The 27,307-nt window shown below is 56.5% G+C and overlaps 2 protein-coding genes across 2 annotated transcripts in view; both read left to right on the forward strand.

Moving 5' to 3' along the window:
• The first annotated feature begins 1,210 nt into the window (after positions 1-1,210).
• LOC128944494 (protocadherin gamma-B5-like) lies at positions 1,211-3,799 on the forward strand. The gene has a single exon (XM_054287772.1). It carries the CDS (start codon positions 1,304-1,306, stop codon positions 3,797-3,799), a length of 2,496 nt encoding a protein of 831 aa, XP_054143747.1. The 5' UTR covers positions 1,211-1,303.
• A 1,735-nt stretch (positions 3,800-5,534) lies between these two features.
• The window catches only part of LOC128944625 (protocadherin gamma-A10-like), an 86,345-nt gene continuing 64,572 nt past the window's right edge, over positions 5,535-27,307 (forward strand). Inside the window, 2 exon segments of the mRNA XM_054287973.1 lie at positions 5,535-6,081; positions 6,084-7,984. Of these exon segments, the coding sequence (XP_054143948.1) occupies positions 5,547-6,081; positions 6,084-7,984 (2,436 nt within the window). The 5' untranslated portion in view covers positions 5,535-5,546.

Raw genomic sequence — 27,307 nt, forward strand, 5'->3', positions numbered from 1 at the left:
CTAAGTCCCTCTAAACTCTTTTTGTGAGAGCAGAGACTGCATGCAGATCTTTGGCCGGTATCCCAAATAGACATGCTAGAATTCCCAGAAGGATCATGGAAGTTGCCTGAGGGTTGGAACATATCTGTTATGATGAATAACTGAAGTAGTTTGTGTCTTCAATCACACAGAAATGATACGTCTGTGTAGACATTTCAAATTTATTTTTTGCTTTTTCAGTTATGAATAAGTTTATAGTAAATATGGACTGAGCTCTCTTTATCTGGGTCAGCTTTTGTAGAAATGCCAACAAGTGTTTTTAACTCTGACAAGCGCAGTTTTGATTAGGAAATAGACTTTCAGTGTGAGTTGGGATAAAAGGGAAGATATTGCCTAATGAAGTTTTGGACGTGCCTCCAACATACAAGTCTAGCCGGAAGTGTTACTTTTCATGTCAGAGGTGTCTATTACATGGCCTTTAGAAAAAGTTTAACTTGGGAACTGATAATATTGTTTGGCTCTGTGAAGGACTCAGCGTTGCATTGCGTTTTCCATTGTCACACACACAGATATGGAGATGTAAATGAAGCAACGTTAATGAGTCAGAAGAAAGGAGTAAATGTAATTCTGCTATGTTGGGATAGGGTATGCTTGCATTGCTTTAGGCTGATCTGTATCTCCAACTACTTCATCTCAATTAATGAAAAACATAATGAATAACAATTCATGTGACAAAGTGAAAAAAAGCTCTTGAGGTCTTACCTATATTATCCTTTATTGCTGCTGTAGATGGGCCGTCTTTTTATTAAGAGAAGCTGAATTCCATTCTTTACTCCCCTGAAATATATATTTGTTTCTTATTGTTCAGTTTGACTCATAAGAATGCCCTAAAAAGCACCCGTCAGCACATGTCAGATAGAAAGGCTTTGGAGTGGAATTAAGGACAGAGCTCCCGCTCTCGGTGTTTTTGGTCCGGGAGAGCCCCCGGGGCCGGTGCAGGCGCTGAGCCCCGCCCAAAGCCGGGCGGCCTTGAGCGCGGCCGTGCGGCGGCTGCAGTGTCGCGGTGGCGCCTCCGGGTGTCGCTGTTGGCCGCCGCCGAGCGCCGCTGGAGCCGCCGCCGCCGCCGCAGCGTCCTGCCCCCGCAGGCTGCTCGCTCGCCCGGCGCCGGCCGCAGCGGCAGCGGCACCGACAGCAGCGGCGGCGAGAGGCGGCCCGAGCGGTGTGGGTGGCTTTCAGCGGTATCTGTTTTGGGCGGCGAGAGCGGCTGGAAGGGAGGCAGGGCAGCGGCAGGAGGCAGGAGCGCGGCGAGCGCAGCGGGCAGAGAATGGCGGTGAGGCGGCGGCAGAGGCTTGGGCCGGGCGGCGGGCGAGCGCTGCTGGGCGCGCTGCTGCTGCTGCTGTGCGTGTGGTGCCGGGCGGCGGCCGAGCGGGTCCGCTACGCCATCGCCGAGGAGCTGGGCAGAGGCTCGCTCGTGGGGCCGCTGGCGCGGGACCTGGGGCTCAGCGCGGACGAGCTGCCGGCGCGCAAGCTGCAGGTGGCGTCTGGCGGCAAGAAGCAGCTGAAATACTTCAGGGTGAATGAGGAGAACGGGAACCTGTACGTGAACGAGAGGCTGGACCGGGAGGAGATGTGCGGCAAGTCGGCGACCTGCTCTGTCAGCTTCGAGGCGCTGGTGCACAACCCACTGAACGTTTTTCAAGTCGAGGTTTCTATTGTGGACGTGAATGACAACTCGCCAGTTTTCAGCAAATCTGTTCTGGACCTCGAGATCGGTGAATTAGTCCCTCCTGGTGCTCGTTTTCCTTTGGAAATGGCACGAGATGCAGACGTAGGCAGCAACTCGCTGCTGACTTATCAACTCACGAGCGACCCGTCCTTCTCACTGTCAGTGAAAGAAAAGCTGGGTGGAAGGAAGCATCCGGAATTAGTACTGGAGAGACCACTGGACCGGGAGAAGCAGAGCTCCTTTGAGCTGGTGCTGATAGCAGTGGACGGTGGGGAACCTACCAGGTCTGGGAGTGTCCTGATTCACGTCAACGTGACAGACGCAAATGACAATCCGCCTGTGTTCAGCAAAAGTGTCTACGAGACTCGAGTGCCGGAAAATCTGCAGGCGGGATCTCTGGTGCTGAGTGTGCGGGCCACGGATGCGGATGTAGGCTCAAACGGGCAGGTGTCCTACTCCTTTGGCAACATCCAAGATGAAGTGCCCTCACTGTTCACTATCGACAGCGAGAGTGGAGAGATCAGGACGGTTGGTCCCCTCGATTTTGAGAAGGAAAAGATATACATTTTTAGCTTGGAGGCGACGGACGGCGGCGGGCTCACTGATCACTGCGAAGTGCAGATCGACATCACGGATGAGAACGACAACGCGCCTGAAATCACCATTCTGTCCCTCTCGAGCCCAGTGCCCGAGGACGCTCCGGCCGGCACCGTTGTAGCCCTCCTGAACGTGAACGACGCTGATTCGGGCGAGAACGGTCAGGTGTCGTGCGAGCTGTCGGGAGAGGCGCCGCTGTCGATCGTGGCGTCGTCGGGCGGCTCGTACAAGGTGGTGACATCGGGCGCGCTGGACCGCGAGCAGGCGTCGGAGCATCGCGTGTCGGTGGTGGCCCGGGACCGGGGCAGGCCGGCGCTGCGGAGCAGCAGGGAGCTGGTGCTGGAGGTGTCGGACGTGAACGACAACGCGCCGGTGTTCGAGGAGGCGGCGTACAGCGCGTACGTGGCGGAGAACAACGCGGCGGGCGCGCTGGTGCTGCGCGTGCAGGCGCGGGACGCGGACGCGGGCGCCAACGGGCGCGTGAGCTACTGGCTGGCGGGCGGCAGCGCGGGCGCGGCGGGGGCGGCGCCGCTGGTGTCGGTGGAGGCGCGGAGCGGCGCGCTGTACGCGCAGCGCTCCTTGGACTACGAGCAGTGCCGCGAGTTCACGGTGGCCGTGCGGGCGCAGGACGGCGGCTCGCCGGCGCGCAGCTCCACGGCCACGGTGCGCGTCTTCGTGCTGGACCGCAACGACAACGCGCCCAGGGTGCTCTGGCCCGCGGCGGCGGCCGGGCCGGGAGAGGCTGCGGGAGGGGCGGCGGCGGCGCCTTTCGAGGTGGTTCCGCGCTCGGCCGAGGCCGGCTACCTGGTGGCCAAGGTGGTGGCGGTGGACGCGGACGCGGGGCGCAACGCGTGGCTGTCGTACGAGCTGGTGCAGGCGTCGGAGCCGGCGCTGTTCCGCGTGGGGCTGCACAGCGGCGAGGTGCGCACGGCGCGCGCCGTGGGCGAGCGGGACGCGGCCAAGCAGCGGCTGGTGGCCGTGGTGAAGGACCACGGGCAGCCGGCGCTGTCGGCCACGGCCACGCTGCACGTGGTGCTGGCCGAGAGCTTGCAGGAGGCGCTGCCGGAGCTGAGCGAGCGGCCGGCGGGCGCCGAGGCGGCGGCGGCGGCCGAGCTGCAGTTCTACCTGGTGCTGGCGCTGGCGCTGCTCTCGGCGCTCTTGGTGCTGAGCGTGGCGCTGGCCGTGGTGGCGCGGCTGCGCCGGGCCGGGCCGCCCGCCGTGCTGCGCTGCCTGGGCGCGCAGCGCTTCTCGCTGGCCGGCGCCGCCTTCCCGGCCGACTTCTGCGAGGGCACCTTGCCCTACTCCTACAACCTGTGCGTGCCGCCGCCCGCCCGCGCCGTGCCCGAGGCCGCTTGGCCGCCGCCGCCGCCGGTGCCCATCCTGTCGGCGGAGGAGCTTCTGGGCGGCGATTCTGTCGGGAAGCCGAGCGCGGACAGTCAGCTCGCCTTGGGAGAGCAACCCGCCGAGCCCGACGTACCGCAGGTCTGTAATGCCTGAGCTCCTTCTGTTTTTAAAGTTCTCGGAATGTCACCATTGTTTCCCGCGTATTCTTTGCATGGTGTCCGTGGGGATTCGTAATCCGTATCATCACGCAGCGGCTGAAGTTTTTCGTTTTTCATCGTTAGCAGCTTCAGGTGACAGGCTTCGGCAGTACCTCTGCTTTCGGCTAGTAGCGGCGCTTCTGAGTCTTTATCCTTGTTTCCTGGAGTTGGGTTTGTGTGAGTTGCGCAGTCCTGTCTCCGTGACAGACTGAATAAAGGAACGGGCTGTCTCCTGTTCACTGAGAGCAGGAAGCCGTGGGTTATTCGTTGGTCACAGGTTCAGCTTCAGGCGCGAGGTTTTGTCTTCAACAGTTGAGCTCTATAAATTAGAATGTGTTAGCAACATTCCTACTGATTCCTATTGTGTGGAAGTAGAATTGCTGATTGTGCATGATGGATTCAAGAAAAAAAAAACCCAAAGCACAGACATCTGGTGTTATCGCTCGTTTTGGAGTCAGGGGTAATGCAGCAGAGGGATTACATGGTTTTGTTTATGCGTCCTGGCTGATTCTGTTTTGCTCTTCATGATCTTTATTTCGTACACTGGTGGGAGTGCTGAAAGATTTCTGTTTCCAACATTGTTTTATTTCTATCCTCTTTTCACAATAATGTTGGAGGTTTTAGTAGAAGTCGCATATATTGCGAAGTGAAAATTTTTGCAATTCTGTTTTTCGGGATAAACATCTGATATACGAAGGGGTCCCATGTAAGGGAGACTGGCTAGAGGAGCGTTTAGGCACTTGAATCAGGCTCGTTTGCACACTGATTAGTGGTCAGCACAGTTTCAAGTGTTGTACTTGTGTTCTACGGTTCCAAGATGTTTTTCTTGAACACATATCAATCATATCATATCATATCATCGTCCTTAGAAATACTTAGCTGAATAGCTTACTAACGAACTACTGTGCTGTACACACTGAATTTAGGAAAAAAAGAAAACCTAGAATGTTTTGATTAATTGTAAATCTGTATAAACTAAGGAACCACTATATCCACTAGGAAAGGATGTCAAATATTTCAAGTCCTGAAGTTTTCTTTTCTGAGTTTCAGGTGCATCTTTATTTGTACCTATAATTGAATCCTGTTATATCTAGCTCCCTGACTCCAAGAAGAATGCAATTGCTCTCATCACACTTGTGTTAAGGAACCTGATAGTTTTGTATTTTCGGCAAATGCTATCTTCCGTTTTCTCTTTGTGAGGCTAAGACAAAAAGGATAAGATTAATAATAAGCTACAGGGGAAAATATCTACGTAATTAACGTATAATGACATGCAGAAAGTGATGAGTTTCCCGTGCGATTAAAGAACGCCGTACACAGAATGCCTCTGCCTTCCTCCCGGTGGTGATACCCTGGAGGATGAAAGCAGAGATGAGCTGGAGAAATGCGGAGGCAGGAGATCGGCGCTGGACGAAAAGCGACATCTCGGTGGCGACCGTGCCCTGTACGGAGCGAGGCCGGGCGGGCAGCGCTGGGCAGCGCTCGGTGCCTGCAGTGCCGGGAGGAGGCTGCGGGCGCCGCTGTTGACCGAGAGGAGCGAGAGGAAGCTCGGAGCGCTGCCGGCAGCCCCGCCCGCTGCGGATCGGCTCACTCGGTTGCTCGATTCCTTTCTGAAGGAATCGGCAGCTGCCCACGGTGCAGGAGCTGAGAGCACAGAGTGGCAGCGGGATTGGATCGGCGGTGCCGGCGGTGCCGCTGTGGAGATGTGCGCGGCGGGGAGGCGCTGGGGCCGGCGGCAGCGAGCTCTGCTCTGGGCCGTGCTGCTGGCGGCGTGGGAGGCGGCGTGGGGGCAGCTGCGCTACTCGGTGCCCGAGGAGATGCCCAAGGGCTCGTTCGTGGGCGACGTGGCCAAGGACCTGGGGCTGCAGCTGACGGAGATCCGAGAGCGGGGCATCCGTGTCGTCTCCGAAGGTAGGACGCAGTATTTCGCTCTGCACGGGAAGACGGGACATTTAGTGACGGCGGAGAGGATCGACAGAGAGCAGCTGTGCGAGAGTGTGCAGCAATGCGTGCTGCGCTGTGAGCTGATAGTGGAGGGGGAAATGAAGTTCTACGAAATAGAAGTGGAAATCACGGATATTAATGACAACGCGCCCACCTTCAAGGAAATTGAGCTGGAACAGAAAATGAGCGAGACTACAGCTCCAGGGTCTCGGTTTCCGTTATCCGAGGCTCACGATCCTGACTCGGGTCGGAATTCGCTGCAGAGCTACGAGCTGAGCGGTGACGAGCACTTCTCGTCGCCCTGCAGGCGGGCCCCGGCGGCGATCAGCGTCCCGAGCTGGTGCTGGCGAAGGCGCTGGACCGGGAGGAGGCGGCGTTTCACGAGCTGGTGCTGAGGGCGATGGACGGCGGCGATCCGGCACGGACGGGCACGGCTCGGATCCGCGTGACCGTGGTGGACGCGAACGACAACGCGCCCGTGTTCAGCCAGGCGGAGTACACGGTGCGTGTGCCCGAGGACGTGCCCATGGGCTCTGTACTACTCACTGTCACGGCCACTGACTGGGACGAGGGGCTAAACGGGCACGTGAAATACTCGTTTAAGAAGATCACAGAGAAAGCCTCGAAGATATTCTACTTGGACTCTGAGACAGGAGAGATCAGGCTCTTGCAGAGCTTGGATTTCGAGGAAGGCAATTCCTTCGAACTGGAGGTGCAGGGACAGGATGGCGTCGGACTTTTCGACACTGCCAAAGTCACGATGGGAGTCGCGGATATAAACGACAATGTGCCGGTGATTTCCGTGCGGTCAGCGCTAAATGAGATTTCTGAGGACGCCCCTTCGGGGACGACGGTCGCCCTGCTGCACGTGCAGGACCGGGACACGGGGAAGAATGGCGAGGTGCGCTGCTCGCTCGACAAGGACATCCCGTTCCGGCTGCAGAGCTCTCACGGCAGCTACTACAGCGTGGTGACCGCGAGAGAGCTGGACCGGGAGCTGGTGTCGGAGTACAACGTGACGGTGCGGGCGGCCGACGGCGGGTCGCCGTCGCTGCAGAGCAGCGCGGTGGTGGCGCTGCGGGTGCTGGACGTGAACGACAACGCGCCGGTGTTCGCGGAGGAGCGCTACAGCGCGCGGCTGGCGGAGAACAACGCGGCGGGCGCGCTGGTGCTGACGGTGCGCGCCACGGACGCGGACTGGGGGCAGAACGCGCGCGTGCGCTACCGGCTGGCGGAGGGGCGGGTGCGGGGCGCGCCGCTGTCGTCGTACGTGTCGGTGCAGGCGGAGACGGGCGCGCTGTACGCGCTGCGCTCCTTGGACTACGAGCAGGTGCGCGAGCTGCAGCTGTGCGTGCGGGCGGAGGACGGCGGCGCGCCGGCGCTGAGCAGCAACGTGTCGGTGCGGCTGCAGATCGTGGACGAGAACGACAACGCGCCGCAGGTGCTGTACCCGCCGGCGGCCGCGGCGGCGGCGTGGTCGGGCGTGGAGCTGGCGCCGCGTTGGTCGGAGGCCTGCGCGCTGGTGGCCAAGGTGGTGGCGGTGGACGCGGACGCGGGGCAGAACGCGTGGCTGTCGTACGAGCTGGCCAAGGCGACGGAGCCGGGGCTGTTCCGCGTGGGGCCGCACAGCGGCGAGGTGCGCACGGCGCGCTCGCCGCTGGCCCGCGACGCGGCGCGCCACAGCCTGGTGGTGCTGGTGCGGGACCACGGGCGGCCGGCGCTGTCGGCCACGGCCACGCTGAGCGTGGTGCTGGCCGAGAGCGTGGCCGAGCTGCTGGCCGAGCTGGGCGGCGCGGCGCACGAGGCGGCGGCACCGGGCGAGCCGGCCGCCAGCCTGACGCGCTGGCTCGTGCTGGCCGTGGCCGCCGTCTCGTGCCTCTTCGTGGCCTTCCTGCTGCTGCTGCTGGCGCTGCGCCTGCGCCGCTGCCACCGCCGGCGGCTGCTGCCGCCGGACGGCGGCGCCTCGCGCGGCGTGCCCGTCTCGCACTTCGTGGGCATCGACGGCGTGCGCGCCTTCCTGCGGTCCTACTCGCACGACGTGTCGCTCACGGCCGACTCGCGCAAGAGCCACCTGCGCTTCTCGGCCGCCAGCTGCTGCGACACCCTCCCGGCCCGGCCGCCGCCCGACGAGCCCGCGCCGCTGCTCGGGGATGTGGACCCGGCCGGCGCCCTCCCCGCGGACCCCGTCCCTCCCTCGGTGAGTTCCTCTCCTCAGATTTTCTCCGCTATTCTTTCTTGTGATGCTCCCCTGCCCTTTCCCCGCCGTGTTCTCTGGCTTGCGTCGGAGACTTTATCTAAAAGCTTGGTCAAGTTTCCTTCGATTAACTTTGGAAGGCCGGTGCCCATTTTTGGCCTTATGTGAACACGGTCCTCAGCCTTCCAGTATGTGAAGAATGACGGAGGGAGAAGGCTGCTGCTGGCAGGGTGTTGGTTTGGTTGGGAGTTTGGGTATCGATCATTTTCCAGGTATTGTTCCCCTATATCAGCTCTGTTGTATAGAATCTGTGTTCCTGATAGCATTGGCTCTTTTGAAGTGATGCATCCGTTTTTACAAAGTACAACTTTATAGCAGGCTCGTGTGTCTTCCGAAGAGCACATGTGCTTGAATAGGTAGAATGTGTGTTGAAGGAAGTGCTGATGGCTTTGTTTGGCACGTCTCTGCACGTTGTTCTCCGCCTTTATTGTTCTCCATGATACATAGTGGAGGTCAGCAGGAAGTGTTTGTATCATCCATGCTTCGTTCTTTGTCCCCATGAGAGGATTGGACAGGGCAACATGTGGTGTTTGATGATGTCTCTCTGTCTTTTGTGGAGATGAAGGATCCTCTCAAATTTGTGATTCTTTGAAAAGGCTGTGTGTGCCTGCATGTGGAGGAGGAAATGCAGGAGGAAATGGCAGAACTGCTTTGGTTTTTCTTGTTTTTTAAAGTAGATCTATGTCAGATGGAGCTGATTGAGCCTTGGGTAGAAAGTATTTAGCATGGCAAGAGAATTGCCTGGATGGAAAGGGAGAGAATCAAGGTGCAGTGGCAGATACAAGGTGGGCATAATTCCCTGTCAGCAGGTATTCACTGACTCTGTTTCTCTTGAAAGACTGCTCGGCTTTTCTATTGAGACCTATGAAGCCTCTTCACGCAAGTCCAGTGAGCAGCAAATGTATCTTCCACAGCACAGAGATGTACAGACAGCTGTGTGAAATTGGTGCTGGGAAGAAAAATGGTCTGGGTAACTGGGCCCTCACTGTCACATGTTTTTAAGGTAGATGGGTGAAAGGACACCATGGATGGTGTGAAGGGCTGGAAATCTGAGTGCTGTGAGCTGTGTGTGAATGTCTGCTGAAAGACTCAAGGGAATGATTTCCTCCATTCCCTATCTTCTATCTCTAGGATGAAGCAATATGGGGTTCTTCTTCCCCAGGGAATTGTCTAGAAGATCTGTATTCCAGCTGCATGGGGAACCTTGACAGGTTCTTAATAAGTATTTGTTTGTCATCACAATGGTGTCACTTCAAAGCATAATTTTGTACCTATATGTGTTATGGGAATTGCAAGCTCTGTGTTCAGTGCCTATAAACAACATCATTAATCGTATACTCTGAGTTATATAATCTAGAAGAGAGCTGTGAGCTGTTCAATTGTGCAGGTGTTAACTTTCTGTCTCATTCTTCTGATGATCTGAATATGGTTCCTTCACGGTTATAGGTGACAAGATAGAGACTTCCATAGACAAGTTCCTTGAAAATGTCTCTGTAATAAATGCTTTTTCTTTTCCCATGGCTAGGGTGAGATGTCAAATATTGGCAATAGTAAGTAGATACTGTCTGAGCAACTTTCCTCTTGGTGGAGTCTCTCTACATTCTGAAGGTCTCTTCTAACCATGGGAGCTGTGACAGGTTTACATGGAAGTGTTGGGGGAGTGTGAGGAGGTCCTGGTGGAGACAGGCATGTGTTTTGTTGATCCCCAGGGCTATTGCTGGCCTTCTGAAAATGAGTCAGGAGGAGTCTTATGATTTTCAATTTTGTGGTTTGGACTGAAATGGCCTAGTTTGGGTTCCATATTCCATTGCATCAAGAGTGGTAGTCACACATCCTTTGAGGAATCCATGTGCTGAAGAATGGTGATGTTGCCTTTGAGGTGATACTTCGATGTGTGGGTCTTTGAGAGAGCTGGTAATAATTTGTGGCCTGTGTGACAATTCTGTCTTGTTTAGGTAATATGGAGGACCAGAATTATCTCAGTTGTGATGCTTGGGCTCTGAGAAGCTGTGCACACAACTTTTCTTTTGTAATGTCTGTTTGCAAAATTTGCTTCCATGTTATGTTTGGCCAGAGAGAAGCAGTCTGTGTATGCAGAGACAGGGCTGGTGCTGGAGTTCACTGTGATTCAGTTCAAAATGAATGAATGGTGTCCAGTTCTATTTGTCATGGTATTTAGATGAGGGCCCCAGCTGTGGTTCCAAGCTTTTTGTTCATCTTACTATCCAAGGAAATGACAGCCTGGGGCCTGTGGAGTGACTCCTGTGTGAGGCCCCTGTGTATTGGTTCTAGTTGAGTTTGCTGGGTTGTGTATATACTGCAGTTGTGCCTGTCTGCAATATGAGGCCATGATTGATACTCTTCTGGTGTTTTCCCATTCTTGGCTCGATTCATTTTAGTTCCTTTGGATAATTTCTTTGGGTTGAGTTGGGTTGTGTTTCGTTGGGTTGGGTTGGGTAGGGTTGGGTTGGTGTGTTTGTTTGGTTGCTTGTATTTTTGTCAAAGAGTAAAGCTGAATGTGTCTGGCAATCCTGCAAACTCTAAACATATCATTATCCAGTTTGGAGAGTATCTCTCATCCATCCCTTGTAGCTGTACTTGTAATCATAGAATCCCAAAAGCACAGAATGAGAGAATGGTTTGTGTTGCAAAGGACCTTGAAGAGTCTCTTGTTGCAGCTGCTCTGCCATGGGCAGGGACATCTTCCACCAGAGCACGTGGCTCAGAGCCCCAGCCAGCCTGACCTTGAATATTTCATTCAACAAATACAACTTCATGAATGGATGTTTCCCCGAGGTATTGTTTTTCTCTGTGGCCAACATGGAACCAAAATTGTGGTTTGTGTTGATGGTGAAACTGAAGGCTGTGAATGCAGAGTGAGGAGGGTGAGAGCTCAGTTCTGTGCCAGGCAAATGGGGGACTGAGTGTGGGTTTGGCAGAGAAATGGTTTGATTCCATGCTTGGTGCCAAAGGCAGTGCCATTGCTGTTCTGATCCTGGTGTCTCTGTCATGAATGACAATGACGGCCCTCCAAGAGGAACATTTTCCACAGTAACTGTTCATGTAGAAACATAACTGTTGGCTGGAGGAGTTAATCCTCTGTGAAACCTCCCTTATCCATCCGTATCTCTATGCCACACTGTGATATAGAGTTTCTTCAGAATTGTAATTACATTTTCATTGAGGGCTTTGTCTTTAGGAAGGTTGCAACTCATTTTCACATTCCTGGTCAGTATTTTAAATAGGAGACAGTGGCTGTGGTTTTTCATCACATCCTTACTTCAATCACTTTAGCTTGAACAGTGTGTGGCGGCTATGAAGGAGAAGCAAGAAGAGAATCTGTTGTAATTTGTCAGAAAATTTACCTTGAGAAAGAGGCCAATGAGAAGCTTATTAGAAAGATGGGTGTATAACTGTTCAAGGTGAGCAGGCCATGCAGTAGAAATAGTTACTGAGGAGAGGACTCATTCTTCAAATGAACCTGCTGTGCTATTGTCCCATGCAAGTCCTGAGGGCCACACACTTGCAGCTTCTCAGTGACTTCCAGGTGCTCTCAGGTATGAATTTTCAGGCCTACAATAAAGGCCTAGAAGACTTGACACTGGGCGTCTCTGACTTCTGATTGTCCTTTAATGCTTCCTTGCCTAATCTGTTTCATGTTTTTGGGTTTTCTGTGGGTTTTTTGCTTTGTTTCATTTCCTTTGATTTACTCAGTATGTGGGTATTCTTATTATCAACAATCCATCTTTTTTGAGTAATGTATGGTGTGTTGATGTCCCTTGTTCTTGTTGCAGTAGGAGTGGAAGGAAGGAGATATTGAAATGACTTTTCTTCCTGTTCCTGTTGGGAGAAATAGATGTAAATATGACTTTAGTAGACTTTGCCTCTCTGTGGAACAGAGCATGTGATAAGGATGGGGAGAAGATTCCATTAAAGCCAATGGTTTTAGGAGCCATTCTCAGTTGCACAACTGCTGATTTTTTATTATGATTGTTTATCATTTGTGTGCTCTAGAATCCTTCAGTTCCTTGTCATAATCGAGGTGAGCAGACAATTGCACCTCCCTTCTGGGTGTGGCTGCAGTGCATTATCATGTCATGATGGATTTGAGCAGTGAGGAGATGGCCACCAGGAAAACCTCACAGTGGCCTGGCATGGCAGAAAAAGCAGAGAGGGGAGCTCTGTGTGTGAGCTAGAGAAGAACTGGGTCATTGCCTTGCTTGTCACATGTCACAGATAACACCAGGCTGTGCCTGATGGAGTCCAGTGGGATTTGAGTTGCTTCTGTAGAACAAGGCAGACCTACAAAATGTTACTGCATCTGTCCATTTCCATGTGTTTCTGACTCTTGTATTGCTTGTTGTCAAGAGCTCAGGCTCAGGGTGTCTGATCTCATGTGGAAGGTCTCCTCTGTGCCAGCTGCCCGAGTGCAGGTGCAGCTCCCACACACACCTGGGATGTTTCCAGGTGCACAGAGGAAGGGTTTCACAAGCACTCCTGGTGTGCTCAGCCAGGAACATTTTGTCTGTAGTGGAATCATGCAGGATCATCTCTGCTGCAGCTGTCCAAGTGCAGAGTGACCACCCAGCCCAGCCAAGGTTTCCATGGACAGAGCAGGGCCCAGAGGGAGAAGGTGTGCAGTGTCCCCCAGGCCATCACCCAGAGGAACCTGCTGGGCAATCAGCTGGAGGCTGTCAGATGGCTGAGGAACAGGCTGGAGAGTCACCTGCAGAGAGTTCCAGGCAGTGGCTGCATGTCCAGTTGCAAAGCAGTGACTTGTGCTGTCCCTCCAGGGCCCTGACTGGGCCCAGTTCTGTTCAGCACCTGCATGGCCAATGGGATTGAGGCACCTTCAGGCAATTTGCAGCTGACACCGATTGGAGCTGATTGACTGCAGGGCAGAGATGGCAGCCAGGGATGGGCTGGAGAAGTGGCCCCGTGCAGCCATCATGAAATGGATCAAAGTGCAAGGTCCTGCAGCTGGGGTGGGGCAATCCCCAGTTGAAAGAGAGAGTGGGGGATAGGGAAGAGCTTTGCAGAGAAGTGGTTTGGTTTATTGGTGGGTAGTGAGGTGGGCCATGAGGTGCCCATGGGCACCTAATAATGGAATTGTGTCCTGCACTGCATGACAAGCACTCTGCCCTGCATGTTAAGGCAGGTCCTTCCTCTCCTCTAATCTCTTTTTGTGAGAGCACAGACTGCATGCAGATCTTGGGCCAATATCCGAATGGACCTGCTAGAGTTCCTAGAAGGATCATGGAAGTGGCCCGACGGTTGTCTGCAGTGCAGAAGAACTGAAGGAGTGTAGTTATTCAAGCATAGAGAAATGATCCCTCTGTGTAGACTTCTGAAATTATTTATAAACAAGCTGGTAGGAAGGATGGGGCAAGCTCTTTTTATGAGGCGCTGTGATCATAGGACAGCAGACTGTTGTTTTCCACTAAAAGCGGGTTGTTTTTGATTAGGAGAAATCTTTTTAGTGTGTGTTGTGTCAAAATGGAAGATATTGCCCAAAGAATTTTTAGACGTGCATCCAACATTCAAGTCTACCAGGACGTGTTCCTGCTTATGGCAGAGCTGTGGATTAAATGGCCTTTAAAAAATTAAGGTTTGAAACCGAAAATATTGTTTGGCTCTGTGAAGGACTCGTCGTTGCTTCACGCTTTCCATTGTCAGCCAGTCAGATAGGGAGATGCAGATGAAATAACTTTAACGAGTCGGAAGGAAAAGAGTAAATGTTGCTCTGCTATCTTGGCACAGGGGATTATTACGTTACTTTAGCCTGAGGTATATCAGAAACTAACTCATCTCAACTAAGGACTAACATAATGATTAACAATTCAAGGGTTGTGACAAAGTATGAAAAAGGTCTTGAAATCTTCCCTATATTACCGTTTATTGCTTCTGTAGATGGACTGTAATTTTATTAAGAGCAGCTGAATTCGATTCTTTTCTGCCCTGCTATGAATATTTGCTTCTGACTGCTCAGTGTAACTGAAAAGAATGCCCTGAAAGCACCCGCCAGCACATCTCAGATAGAAACGCCTTGCAGTGGAATTAAGCAAGAGCTCCCGCTCTCGGTGTTTTTGGTCGGGGAGAGCCCCCGGGGCCGGTGCAGGCGCTGAGCCCCGCCCAAAGCCGGGCGGCCTTGAGCGCGGCCGTGCGGCGGCTGCAGTGTCGCGGCGGCGCCTCCGGGTGTCGCTGTTGGCCGCCGCCGAGCGCCGCTGGAGCCGCCGCCGCCGCAGCGTCCTGCCCCCGCAGGCTGCTCGCTCGCCCGGCGCCGGCCGCAGGGGCAGCGGCACCGACAGCAGCAGCGGCGGCGGCGGCGAGAGGCGGCCCGAGCGGTGTGGGTGGCTTTGAGCGGTGTCTGTTGTGGGCGGCGAGAGAGGCCGGAAGGGCGGCAGGGCAGCGGCAGGAGGCAGGAGCGCGGCGAGCGCAGCGGGCAGAGAATGGCGGTGAGGCGGCGGCAGAGGCTTGGGCCGGGCGGCGGGCGAGCGCTGCTGAGCGCGCTGCTGCTGCTGCTGTGCGTGTGGTGCCGGGCGGCGGCCGAGCGGGTCCGCTACTCCATCGCCGAGGAGCTGGGCAGAGGCTCGCTCGTGGGGCCGCTGGCGCGGGACCTGGGGCTCAGCGCGGACGAGCTGCCGGCGCGCAAGCTGCGGCTGAGCGAGGAGAAGCAATACTTCAGGGTGAACGAGGAGAACGGGAACCTGTACGTGAACGAGAGGCTGGACCGGGAGGAGATGTGCGGCGAGTCGGCGACCTGCTCCGTCAGCTTCGATGTGCTGGTGCACAACCCGCTGAATATTTTCCACGTCGAGGTGTCAGTCGAGGACGTGAATGACAATTCCCCGGCCTTCAGGAAGGCTGCTCTGGAACTAGAGATTGGTGAATGGACTCTTCCCGGTGCTCGTTTTCCTCTGGAGACAGCACGTGACGCTGACATTGGAAGGAATTCGCTGCTGACTTACCAGCTCACCAGCAACCCGTCTTTTTCTCTGGTCATGAAGGAGAGCCCTGACGGAAGCAAGCAGCCGGAATTGGTGCTGGACAGAGCGCTGGACCGAGAGAAGCAGAGCTCATTTGATCTGATGTTGATGGCGGTAGATGGCGGGGATCCCGCGAGGTCTGGGAGTGTCCAGGTTCTTATCAACGTGACAGACGCCAACGATAACCCACCCGTATTTAGCAAAAGCCTCTACGAAGCGCAAGTGTCAGAGAATTTGCCAGCGGGGTCACTGGTACAGCAGGTGCAGGCGACGGATGCTGACGCAGGCACCAACGGGCGGGTGTCCTACTACTTTGGCAACGTCCCTGATGCTATCAGTGCATTGTTTGCTGTCGATAGGGAAACTGGGGAGGTCAGGACAGCGGGTCCCCTCGATTTCGAGGAGAAGAGTAAATACGTCTTCGGCTTGGAGGCGAAGGATGGTGGGGGTTTGGTATCCCACTGCAAGGTGCAAATAGACATCATAGACGAGAACGACAACGCCCCCGAGATAACGATTCTGTCGCTCTCGAGCCCCGTGCCCGAAGACTCGCCAGTCGGCACCGTAGTGGCTCTGCTGAATGTGAAAGATCCCGACTCGGGCGAGAACGGTCAGGTGTCGTGCGAGCTGTCGGGAGAGGCGCCGCTGTCGATCGTGGCGTCGTCGGGCGGCTCGTACAAGGTGGTGACATCGGGCGCGCTGGACCGCGAGCAGGCGTCGGAGCATCGCGTGTCGGTGGTGGCCCGGGACCGGGGCAGGCCGGCGCTGCGGAGCAGCAGGGAGCTGGTGCTGGAGGTGTCGGACGTGAACGACAACGCGCCGGTGTTCGAGGAGGCGGCGTACAGCGCGTACGTGGCGGAGAACAACGCGGCGGGCGCGCTGGTGCTGCGCGTGCAGGCGCGGGACGCGGACGCGGGCGCCAACGGGCGCGTGAGCTACTGGCTGGCGGGCGCGGCGGGGGCGGCGCCGCTGGTGTCGGTGGAGGCGCGGAGCGGCGCGCTGTACGCGCAGCGCTCCTTGGACTACGAGCAGTGCCGCGAGTTCACGGTGGCCGTGCGGGCGCAGGACGGCGGCTCGCCGGCGCGCAGCTCCACGGCCACGGTGCGCGTCTTCGTGCTGGACCGTAACGACAACGCGCCCAGGGTGCTCTGGCCCGCGCCGGCGGCGGGAGAGGCTGCGGGAGGGGCGGCGGCGGCGCCTTTCGAGGTGGTTCCGCGCTCGGCCGAGGCCGGCTACCTGGTGGCCAAGGTGGTGGCGGTGGACGCGGACGCGGGGCGCAACGCGTGGCTGTCGTACGAGCTGGTGCAGGCGTCGGAGCCGGCGCTGTTCCGCGTGGGGCTGCACAGCGGCGAGGTGCGCACGGCGCGCGCCGTGGGCGAGCGGGACGCGGCCAAGCAGCGGCTGGTGGCCGTGGTGAAGGACCACGGGCAGCCGGCGCTGTCGGCCACGGCCACGCTGCACGTGGTGCTGGCCGAGAGCTTGCAGGAGGCGCTGCCGGAGCTGAGCGAGCGGCCGGCGGGCGCCGAGGCGGCGGCGGCGGCGGCCGAGCTGCAGTTCTACCTGGTGCTGGCGCTGGCGCTGCTCTCGGCGCTCTTGGTGCTGAGCGTGGCGCTGGCCGTGGTGGCGCGGCTGCGCCGGGCCGGGCCGCCCGCCGTGCTGCGCTGCCTGGGCGCGCAGCGCTTCTCGCTGGCCGGCGCCGCCTTCCCGGCCGACTTCTGCGAGGGCACCTTGCCCTACTCCTACAACCTGTGCGTGCCGCCGCCCGCCCGCGCCGTGCCCGAGGCCGCTTGGCCGCCGCCGCCGGTGCCCATCCTGTCGGCGGAGGAGCTTCTGGGCGGCGATTCCTGCGACAAGCCGAGCATGAACAGTCAGCTGGTCGTGGGAGAGGCTCCCGCCAATCCCGATGCACCACAGGTGTGTAAACCGTTAGGTGCTTCTTTTTTTTCAAGTTCCCAGAATGCCATCATTGTTTCCCGCGTGTTCTTGCGTGGTGTCAGCGGGTATTCGTCATCTGTATCTCCATGTAGTGGCGGAAGTTTTTCATTTTTTCTCTGTAATGGCTTCAGGTGACAGGCTTTATGATAGCTCCGCTTTAGGCTAGTAGCGGTGTTTCTCCGCTTGTAGCTCGTGTTTCTCCTTGTTTCCCGGCGTTGTGTTTATGTGAGTTGCACAGTCTCGTCTCCGATGGTCTGAATTACGGAAGGGGCTGTCCTCCTTCATGCATAATAGGAAGCACTTGGTTCTTCCTTGGTCGCAGGTTCAGCTTCAGGCGCGAGGTTTTGTCTTCAACACTTGAGCTCCATAAATTAGAATCTATTAGCAACATTAAAGCTCTTCCGTAATCAGTGAAAGGAGAATGGCTGATTCTGCTTAATGGGGTCAACGAACAAAGAGAGCGCTGACTTCGGGTGTTGGAGATATTTTTCCCTGACTGATTTGTTCTGAAAGGTGTGCTTAGAACTCGTGTATGGCTTTACCGAAACCCGTTTGTTAACTTTTTTTACTTCCCTGTTAGATTTAGAAAGGAAAGGAATGTGGAAAGTTCCTTTAAGTCTTTTTTCTGAATGAAAGAAGAGATTGTCGCCGGTTTTGGGGGGAATGCACTAGTGAGGCTAGATGGCTTTGTTTATGCGTCCTGGCTGGCAATTCACTCTGTTTACTCTTTATGATCTTCACTTCATACACTGATGAGAGTGTTGAATGATTTCTGTTTCAGAGATTTTTATTTTTCTGTCTCACAACGACGTTGGGGATGTTAGCAGATCTCAAATATATAGAGGACAGCAAATTTTTGGAATTCTGTTTACTGGAATAATCTTAGATATGAAGGTAACCCATATCAGGGAGATTGGCCAGAGGAGGGTTTAGGCACTTGAATCAAGCACATCTGCACATTGATTAGTGGTCAGCACAGTTTCTAGACTTGCACTTTCGTTCAACGGTTCTATAATTGTTTTCTTGAACACATATCCTATCACCGTCATTAGAGATACTTACGTGAATAGTTTTCTAACGAATGACGGTGCTTTACACATTGATTCAAGGAAAGAAGGAAACCTAGGATGTCTTGATAACGTGCAACTCTCTATAAACTAAGAAAACACTAAGTGTATCTTAGGAAAGGATGTCAAATATTTCAATTCCTGAAATTTCCTTGAGCGTATCAGGTGCATCTTTATTTGTACCCTAAATTGAAACCTGTAACAATTAGCTCCCTGACTTCAAAAAGTGTGCAATTGCTCGGTCTCTCTTGTGTTAAAGAACCCGATATGTATTTTTTCGGGATATGGTATCATCCCGTTTTCTCTCTGATAGCCCGTTGTTCAAGAAGATTTTGAGCAAGAAGGATAAGACCAATAAGCTGCTGGCAAAATACGAAAAATGTGTTTGAATTTACATATAATGGCGTTAGTAAGAATGAGTTTCCCGTGCGGTTATTGAACCCCGCCGACGGAATGTCTCTGCCTTCCTCCCGATGGTGATACCCTGGAGGACGAAAGCAGAGATGGGCTGGAGAAATGCGGAGGCAGGAGATCGGCGCTGAACAAAAGCGACATCTCGGTGGCGACCGTGCCCTGTATGGAGCGAGGCAGGGCGGGCAGCGCTGGGCAGCGCTCGGTGCCTGCAGTGCCGGGAGGAGGCTGCGGGCGCCGCTGTTGACCGAGAGGAGCGAGAGGAAGCTCGGAGCGCTACCGGCAGCCCCGCCCGCTGCGGATCGGCTCGATCGCTCGCTTGCTCTGGGTCTGGTTCGGCGGCCGGCAGGTCTGCGAGCGTCCCTGCGGTGCGGAGCCATTCTGTGGCAAGACGGAGGAGACAGTGGCTGAAATACCGTGCAGAAGCTGGGAGCGGAGCCAGTGCTGTCTGGGTTGGCGGCAGCGAGCTGCAAGAGAACGAGCGGAGCCGCTGTGGAGATGTGCGCGGCGGGGAGGCGCTGGGGCCGGCGGCAGCGAGCTCTGCTCTGGGCCGTGCTGCTGGCGGCGTGGGAGGCGGCGTGGGGGCAGCTGCGCTACTCGGTGCCCGAGGAGATGCCCAAGGGCTCGTTCGTGGGCGACGTGGCCAAGGACCTGGGGCTGCAGCTGCCAGAGATCCGAGATCGCGGCGTTCGCATTGTCTCTAAAGGTAGGACGCAGTATTTCGCTCTGCACGGGAAGACGGGACATTTAGTGACGGCGGAGAGGATCGACAGAGAGCAGCTGTGCGAGCGTGTGCAGCAATGCGTGCTGCGCTGTGAGCTGATAGTGGAGGGACAGATGCAGGTTTATGGGATCCAAGTGGAAATCACGGACATTAATGACAACGCGCCGAGCTTTCCAGAGTCAGAAAAAGAATTGAGAGTGAGTGAGATTACAGCCCCTGGGTCGCGGTTTCCGTTACCCGAGGCTCATGATCCTGACTGGGGTCGGAATTCCCTGCAGAGCTACGAGCTGAGCGGTGACGAGCACTTCTCGCTGGCCGTGCAGGCGGGCCCCGGCGGCGATCAGCGTCCCGAGCTGGTGCTGGCGAAGGCGCTGGACCGGGAGGAGGCGGCGTTTCACGAGCTGGTGCTGAGGGCGATGGACGGCGGCGATCCGGCACGGACGGGCACGGCTCGGATCCGCGTGACGGTGCTGGACGCGAACGACAACGCGCCCGTGTTCAGCCAGGCGGAGTACACGGTGCGTGTGCCCGAGGACGTGCCCGTGGGCTCTGTCCTCGTCACCGTCATGGCCCGTGACGGTGACGAGGGGTTGTACGGACACGTGAAATACTCCACTCAAAAAATCACAGAAAAAGCCTCGCAGATTTTTCAGCTTGATGCCGACACGGGAGCAATCACCCTGTTACAGAGCCTGGATTTCGAGGAAGGTGACTCCTATGAACTGGAGGTGCAGGCACATGACGGGGGAGGCCTCTTTGACGACTCGAAAGTCGTGGTCGTTGTGACAGATGTCAATGACAATGTGCCGGAGATTTTGTTGCAGTCGTCTTTGAACGAGATCTCAGAAGACGCCCCATTGGGAACTGTCGTGGCCCTCCTACAGGCGCAAGACCGGGATTCCGGGGCTAATGGCGACGTGCGCTGCTCGATCGACGGAGGGAGCCCATTCCGACTGGAGAAAGCTTTTGACGACTACTACCGTGTGGTGACAACGAGAGAGCTGGACCGGGAGCAGGTGTCGGAGTACAACGTGACGGTGCGGGCGGCCGACGGCGGGTCGCCGTCGCTGCAGAGCAGCGCGGTGGTGGCGCTGCGGGTGCTGGACGTGAACGACAACGCGCCGGTGTTCGCGGAGGAGCGCTACAGCGCGCGGCTGGCGGAGAACAACGCGGCGGGCGCGCTGGTGCTGACGGTGCGCGCCACGGACGCGGACTGGGGGCAGAACGCGCGCGTGCGCTACCGGCTGGCGGAGGGGCGGGTGCGGGGCGCGCCGCTGTCGTCGTACGTGTCGGTGCAGGCGGAGACGGGCGCGCTGTACGCGCTGCGCTCCTTGGACTACGAGCAGGTGCGCGAGCTGCAGCTGTGCGTGCGGGCGGAGGACGGCGGCGCGCCGGCGCTGAGCAGCAACGTGTCGGTGCGGCTGCAGATCGTGGACGAGAACGACAACGCGCCGCAGGTGCTGTACCCGCCGGCGGCCGCGGCGGCGGCGTGGTCGGGCGTGGAGCTGGCGCCGCGTTGGTCGGAGGCCGGCGCGCTGGTGGCCAAGGTGGTGGCGGTGGACGCGGACGCGGGGCAGAACGCGTGGCTGTCCTACGAGCTGGCCAAGGCGACGGAGCCGGGGCTGTTCCGCGTGGGGCTGCACAGCGGCGAGGTGCGCACGGCGCGCTCGCCGCTGGCCCGCGACGCGGCGCGCCACAGCCTGGTGGTGCTGGTGCGGGACCACGGGCGGCCGGCGCTGTCGGCCACGGCCACGCTGAGCGTGGTGCTGGCCGAGAGCGTGGCCGAGCTGCTGGCCGAGCTGGGCGGCGCGGCGCACGAGGCGGCGGCGCCGGGCGAGCCGGCCGCCAGCCTGACGCGCTGGCTCGTGCTGGCCGTGGCCGCCGTCTCGTGCCTCTTCGTGGCCTTCCTGCTGCTGCTGCTGGCGCTGCGCCTGCGCCGCTGCCACCGCCGGCGGCTGCTGCCGCCGGACGGCGGAGCCTCGCGCGGCGTGCCCGTCTCGCACTTCGTGGGCATCGACGGCGTGCGCGCCTTCCTGCGGTCCTACTCGCACGACGTGTCGCTCACGGCCGACTCGCGCAAGAGCCACCTGCGCTTCTCGGCCGCCAGCTGCTGCGACACCCTCCCGGCCCGGCCGCCGCCCGACGAGCCCGCGCCGCTGCTCGGCGACCAGGACCCGGCCGGCGTCCTCCCCTCGGATCCCGCCCCTCCCTCGGTGAGTTTCTGGGGCTAAATTCTTTGTGCGACGCTTCCCTTCACTGCTCCCCTCTCCTTTCTTCCCGTGGTCCGCGTACGGCGTAGGAAGAAGTGCAGAGAATGAAGGCAAGGCCCCTTTCATCAGCACTCGGGGCCTGGTGCTGCTTGCCGCGGGCAGGCTGACGTGGGGTCCGTGTTCAGGCTTAAATTTGTTGGGCACGATCGGAAAAGGGAGGTTGCTCTTGGCTGGAGGCTTGTTCTTTGTCTTTTTATATGGTTGTGTTTAATCTCTTAATTTCTTATCCTGACAAGTGTAATTCCTCTCAGCATTCTATATTCTTGTGCATGTTTTGCATTTAATGCAAATGGAATTTACATTGTTTGGAGGTTCAGGTTTTTCCTCGATGACACATGCTCCTGAGCAGATAGACCTTATTTTGGAATAATACTTATGTGCTCGTTGTGTAACATCACTTTAAACTTTGCGAATCGTGTATCTTCAAATTTAGCCATGTGCTGAAGGAGGATGAGCAGTTGTTGTGATGACTGGGTCCTTGTTAGAGCTGCGTATCGTTTATGTTCTTGCGAGTATTTTGTATTAGTACTAGAGCTCATTTTCTCTGGATATCTGTGATTATTCTCAGACCGTAAGAGGTTTTGTATATCATATTTCTTTCAAAGTTGGTTGACTGCGGTTGTACCTGTCCTGTGGCATATTGTTTGGCCAGGGTGAAAAAAATCTCTTTTTGTAGGTACGGGGCAGATTACATGTATGCTCTGATTGTTTTTTCGTTTCTTTTTTTGTTTTGCTTTGGTTTTTTTTTTTGGGTTTTTTTTTTTTAATTCTAAAAGATGTAAAATGGTGTAGAACTTCAATTTTTCCTAGTTGTTATATGAGACCCGCAGTTGTGGTTCCTTACATTTTTCCTTTTTTGCTTTACAGAGAAATTACATATAGGACGTGTGGGCATGGCCTTTGGTGTGAGCTCCTGTGTGAATGGTTTTTTGGATGTTTTACTAGATATTCTTCTCCTGTACTGTTGAGATAATCTGAGATGTCAGGCTATTGAGCTTTGCAGAGAAATCCAGCTCCCGTTCCTGGTAAATGTGAATGGCCTGATGGTGGTGGATGTTAGAGATGTTTTAGGTGGGGTTTGATGACATAATATTGCAGATTATGAGGGTCAGAGAATACCCTGGATGTTGTTCAGGGCTGGAGACAAGATCTCTGTGACCTGAGTGTGGAGAGCCTTTAAACAGGAGAGACATTGTTGGCTCTTTTCCTTGTTCAGTGTTCAGCCCTACTTTTGTGCAATGTGATTTTCTTCTTCCCTGGTAAATTTGCTCCAAGAAATCTTACTTCAGCTGTGTGGGAAGCCCTGGGAGGTTCTTTCTGTGTGTTCACAGGTTGTTGTGGTGTTTAAATGAATGGTTCAATTAGGTTCTTATGGCAAGTGCCATAAAGGGAGTTTCGCGTGGAGCCAACTCTGTATTCATTACCTGCTAAGTACCCGAACTCGGTGCCTGACCTTGGTGCCATCATCATCAAGAGTCTTTCTAGATCCCCTCCTTTCGGCAGACGTAAACCTCTTGCCTTGCTCATTTTAATAGAGGTGTTTTCTTGTAGATTTTCTGGAAGAAATACTCATGCTTGTGTCGTAGTCAGGTTGAGAAGTGCAACTTTATCCACGGGAATGGGAAGCCGTGGGAGGAACTTTTCTTTTGATGGCGCCTCTCCACCAAAAGGGGTTGAGGAGAGATTTGTTTGTGAGAATGCAATGCTGGAGACAAGGCATGTGTATTTTTGATTCGTGTATTTATTCATGAAAATTATCGAAAGGTGTCTTAATTTTTTGATACTCGATCACTTGTACTCAAAGGGCCAGGTTCTGTGTTCACCATTTCAATTTTCAGTTTCATCGTGTTTTCTGGGAATGGTAATTTTTGGGCTCAGAAGGAAACCTTGCACTCAGAGTAGGAGAGTCATCTATCGTCCAGAAAACCCATGTGCTGGACAAAGATGGTGTTACCTTTGAGTGATACTTTGATGACTGGATCACAAATTGAGATGCTGATGTCTTACAGCCTTCACAACACTTCAGAATTGTTGAGATTATTGTGATGAGCAGAAAAATCGCTGTGCATGCATTTGTGTTGTGATTCTTGGGATTTGAAAAGATATGAGAGCGACTTTTAATAGTGTCTGTCCTCAAAATTTGATTTGTGTAGTCTGATGACAGAGAGAAGTGCGTCTATGCAGAGACAGGGCCAGTGTAGGATATTACTGTGGTATGGTTTGAAATGGATAAAAGAAATGTGTAAAGTTCCATTTGTCCTCGTAGTTTGATGAGGCCTTCACCTGTGGTCCCAAGTTCTTTTTCTTTTTTTCATGGTCCAAGGAAATGACTGTGGCTGGGGTGTGTGGTTTGAGGTCCTGTGTGCTTGGTACATGACAGTTTCCTTTGCTGTGTAGCTACTACAAGTGACAGAATAAGAAACATGAATTTATACATTGTGGTGGTTTTAGGAGCGTTGTCTAAATACCCAGACCCATGCTGGTTGTGTCTGTAGACTTAGAATGCAGTTCGAGTAGGCTGAGAGACTGGTTTTTGATCCAGGAAATTGTTGTGCCAAAGTGTATTTTTTTTTTTTTTTTTGGAAAATAGCTAGATTTCATCTCTAGGGTCTAGGCCTGTGTCATTTTTTCCCTGTGTTCCCTTTGCTGAAAGTGAATGTCAGGCATCCAGCAATAAAGAACCATGTTGCTTGGATAGAATGGCTTATAATTCCGATGTAAAACATGTTATATTTGGTTCTATGAAAGACTCAGAAATGGCTTTGCAGTTATTCACTCTAAGGTTCTCAAGTATGGAGACAAAAAAGAAGATATTTCATGATTCAGAAAAAAATAATGAGCATATTCATTCTTATCATAGAGCTCTAAACTTTGTTTTAGGCTGATCTGTTTCTCAGGTTAATGTGTCTCATGTAAGGGAAGTAGAATTCAAGATGCATGAGGGAGAGTTTAAAGGTTCCCATCGTCATCCCTTGCTATAATATCATTCCTTGCTCTTATAGAACTACTACGAATTTTCTAAGAGCAGCTTAGTTCCATTTTGTGTTGCTGTGCCACGAATACTTCCATCTGAGGTTTCAATGGGACTAAATAGCATGAACTGAAAGAATGCCCAGAAGCCCATCTGACTTAGTAACGCCTCTGGAGTCACACCGAGTCAGAGCTCCCGCTCTCGGTGTTTTTGGTCGGGGAGAGCCCCCGGGGCCGGTGCAGGCGCTGAGCCCCGCCCAAAGCCGGGCGGCCTTGAGCGCGGCCGTGCGGCGGCTGCAGTGTCGCGGCGGCGCCTCCGGGTGTCGCTGTTGGCCGCCGCCGAGCGCCGCTGGAGCCGCCGCCGCCGCAGCGTCCTGCCCCCGCAGGCTGCTCGCTCGCCCGGCGCCGGCCGCAGCGGCAGCGGCACCGACAGCAGCGGCGGCGGCGGCGAGAGGCGGCCCGAGCGGTGTGGGTGCCTTTGAGCGGTGTCTGCTGTGGGCGGCGAGAGCGGCTGGAAGGGAGGCAGGGCAGCGGCAGGAGGCAGGAGCGCGGCGAGCGCAGCGGGCAGAGAATGGCGGTGAGGCGGCGGCAGAGGCTTGGGCCGGGCGGCGGGCGAGCGCTGCTGGGCGCGCTGCTGCTGCTGCTGTGCGTGTGGTGCCGGGCGGCGGCCGAGCGGGTCCGCTACGCCATCGCCGAGGAGCTGGGCAGAGGCTCGCTCGTGGGGCCGCTGGCGCGGGACCTGGGGCTCAGCGCGGACGAGCTGCCGGCGCGCAAGCTGCGGCTGAGCGAGGAGAAGCAATACTTCACGGTGAACGAGGAGAACGGGAACCTGTACGTGAACGAGAGGCTGGACCGGGAGGAGATGTGCGGCGAGTCGGCGACCTGCTCCGTCAGCTTCGATATGCTGGTGCACAACCCTCTGAACATTTTCCACGTCGAGGTGGCGATCGAGGACGTGAACGACAACTCCCCAGTCTTCAGTGAAGCTGCTCTGGACCTCGAGATTGGTGAATGGACGCTTCCCGGTTCTCGTTTTCCGCTGGAGATGGCGCGAGACGCTGACGTGGGAATGAACGCTCTGCTGACTTATCAGCTCACCAACAACCCTTCCTTCTCTCTGGCCTTAAAAGAGAGCTCTGAGGGGGGCACGCAGCCGGAATTGGTGCTGGACAGAGCATTGGACCGGGAGAAGCAGAGTTCCTTTGAGCTGGTGCTGACAGCGGTAGACGGTGGCGACCCTGCGAGATCCGGCACTGTCCAGGTTCGCATCAACGTGACGGACTTAAATGACAACCTACCCATGTTCAGCAAAGGTGTGTACGAGGCGCGAGTGGCAGAGAATTTGCCGGCGGGGTCTCTGGTACTGCGGGTGGAGGCGACAGATGCGGATGCCGGCACCAACGGGCGAGTGTCCTACTCCTTCAGCAACGTCCCTGGCATCATCAAGGCGTTGTTCACTGTCGACAGGGACAACGGCGAGGTCAGGACGGCGGGTCCCCTCGATTTCGAGGAGAAGAATAAATACATCTTCGGCGTGGAGGCTAAGGATGGTGGGGGATTAGTGTCACACTGTAAAGTGCAAATAGATGTCATGGACGAGAACGACAACGCACCCGAGATCACAGTTCTGTCGGTGTCCAGCCCAGTGCCCGAGGACGCTCCAATCGGCACCGTGGTTGCCCTGCTGAATGTGAAAGATCCAGACTCCGGCGAGAACGGTCAGTTGTCGTGCGAGCTGTCGGGAGAGGCGCCGCTGTCGATCGTGGCGTCGCCGGGCGGCTCGTACAAGGTGGTGACATCGGGCGCGCTGGACCGCGAGCAGGCGTCGGAGCACCGCGTGACGGTGGTGGCCCGGGACCGGGGCAGGCCGGCGCTGCGGAGCAGCCGGGAGCTGGTGCTGGAGGTGTCGGACGTGAACGACAACGCGCCGGTGTTCGAGGAGGCGGCGTACAGCGCGTACGTGGCGGAGAACAACGCGGCGGGCGCGCTGGTGCTGCGCGTGCAGGCGCGGGACGCGGACGCGGGCGCCAACGGGCGCGTGAGCTACTGGCTGGCGGGCGGCAGCGCGGGCGCGGCGGGCGCGGCGCCGCTGGTGTCGGTGGAGGCGCGGAGCGGCGCGCTGTACGCGCAGCGCTCCTTGGACTACGAGCAGTGCCGCGAGTTCACGGTGGCCGTGCGGGCGCAGGACGGCGGCTCGCCGGCGCGCAGCTCCACGGCCACGGTGCGCGTCTTCGTGCTGGACCGCAACGACAACGCGCCCAGGGTGCTCTGGCCCGCGGCGGCGGCGGCGGGAGAGGCTGCGGGAGGGGAGGCGGCGCCTTTCGAGGTGGTTCCGCGCTCGGCCGAGGCCGGCTACCTGGTGGCCAAGGTGGTGGCGGTGGACGCGGACGCGGGGCGCAACGCGTGGCTGTCGTACGAGCTGGTGCAGGCGTCGGAGCCGGCGCTGTTCCGCGTGGGGCTGCACAGCGGCGAGGTGCGCACGGCGCGCGCCGTGGGCGAGCGGGACGCGGCCAAGCAGCGGCTGGTGGCCGTGGTGAAGGACCACGGGCAGCCGGCGCTGTCGGCCACGGCCACGCTGCACGTGGTGCTGGCCGAGAGCTTGCAGGAGGCGCTGCCGGAGCTGAGCGAGCGGCCGGCGGGCGCCGAGGTGGCGGCGGCGGCGGCCGAGCTGCAGTTCTACCTGGTGCTGGCGCTGGCGCTGCTCTCGGCGCTCTTGGTGCTGAGCGTGGCGCTGGCCGTGGTGGCGCGGCTGCGCCGGGCCGGGCCGCCCGCCGTGCTGCGCTGCCTGGGCGCGCAGCGCTTCTCGCTGGCCGGCGCCGCCTTCCCGGCCGACTTCTGCGAGGGCACCTTGCCCTACTCCTACAACCTGTGCGTGCAGCCGCCCGCCCGCGCCGTGCCCGAGG

The sequence above is a fragment of the Melozone crissalis genome, unplaced genomic scaffold, assembly GCF_028551555.1.
Source record: "Melozone crissalis strain CALT ecotype California unplaced genomic scaffold, PUWL_Pcris_2 ptg000061l_1, whole genome shotgun sequence".
In the NCBI taxonomy this organism is placed as follows: domain Eukaryota; kingdom Metazoa; phylum Chordata; class Aves; order Passeriformes; family Passerellidae; genus Melozone; species Melozone crissalis.

Excerpts from the sequence above, each read along its gene's own strand:
- LOC128944494 (XM_054287772.1), top strand. The coding sequence starts at position 1,304 with ATGGCGGTGAGGCGGCGGCAGAGGCTTGGGCCGGGCGGCGGGCGAGCG.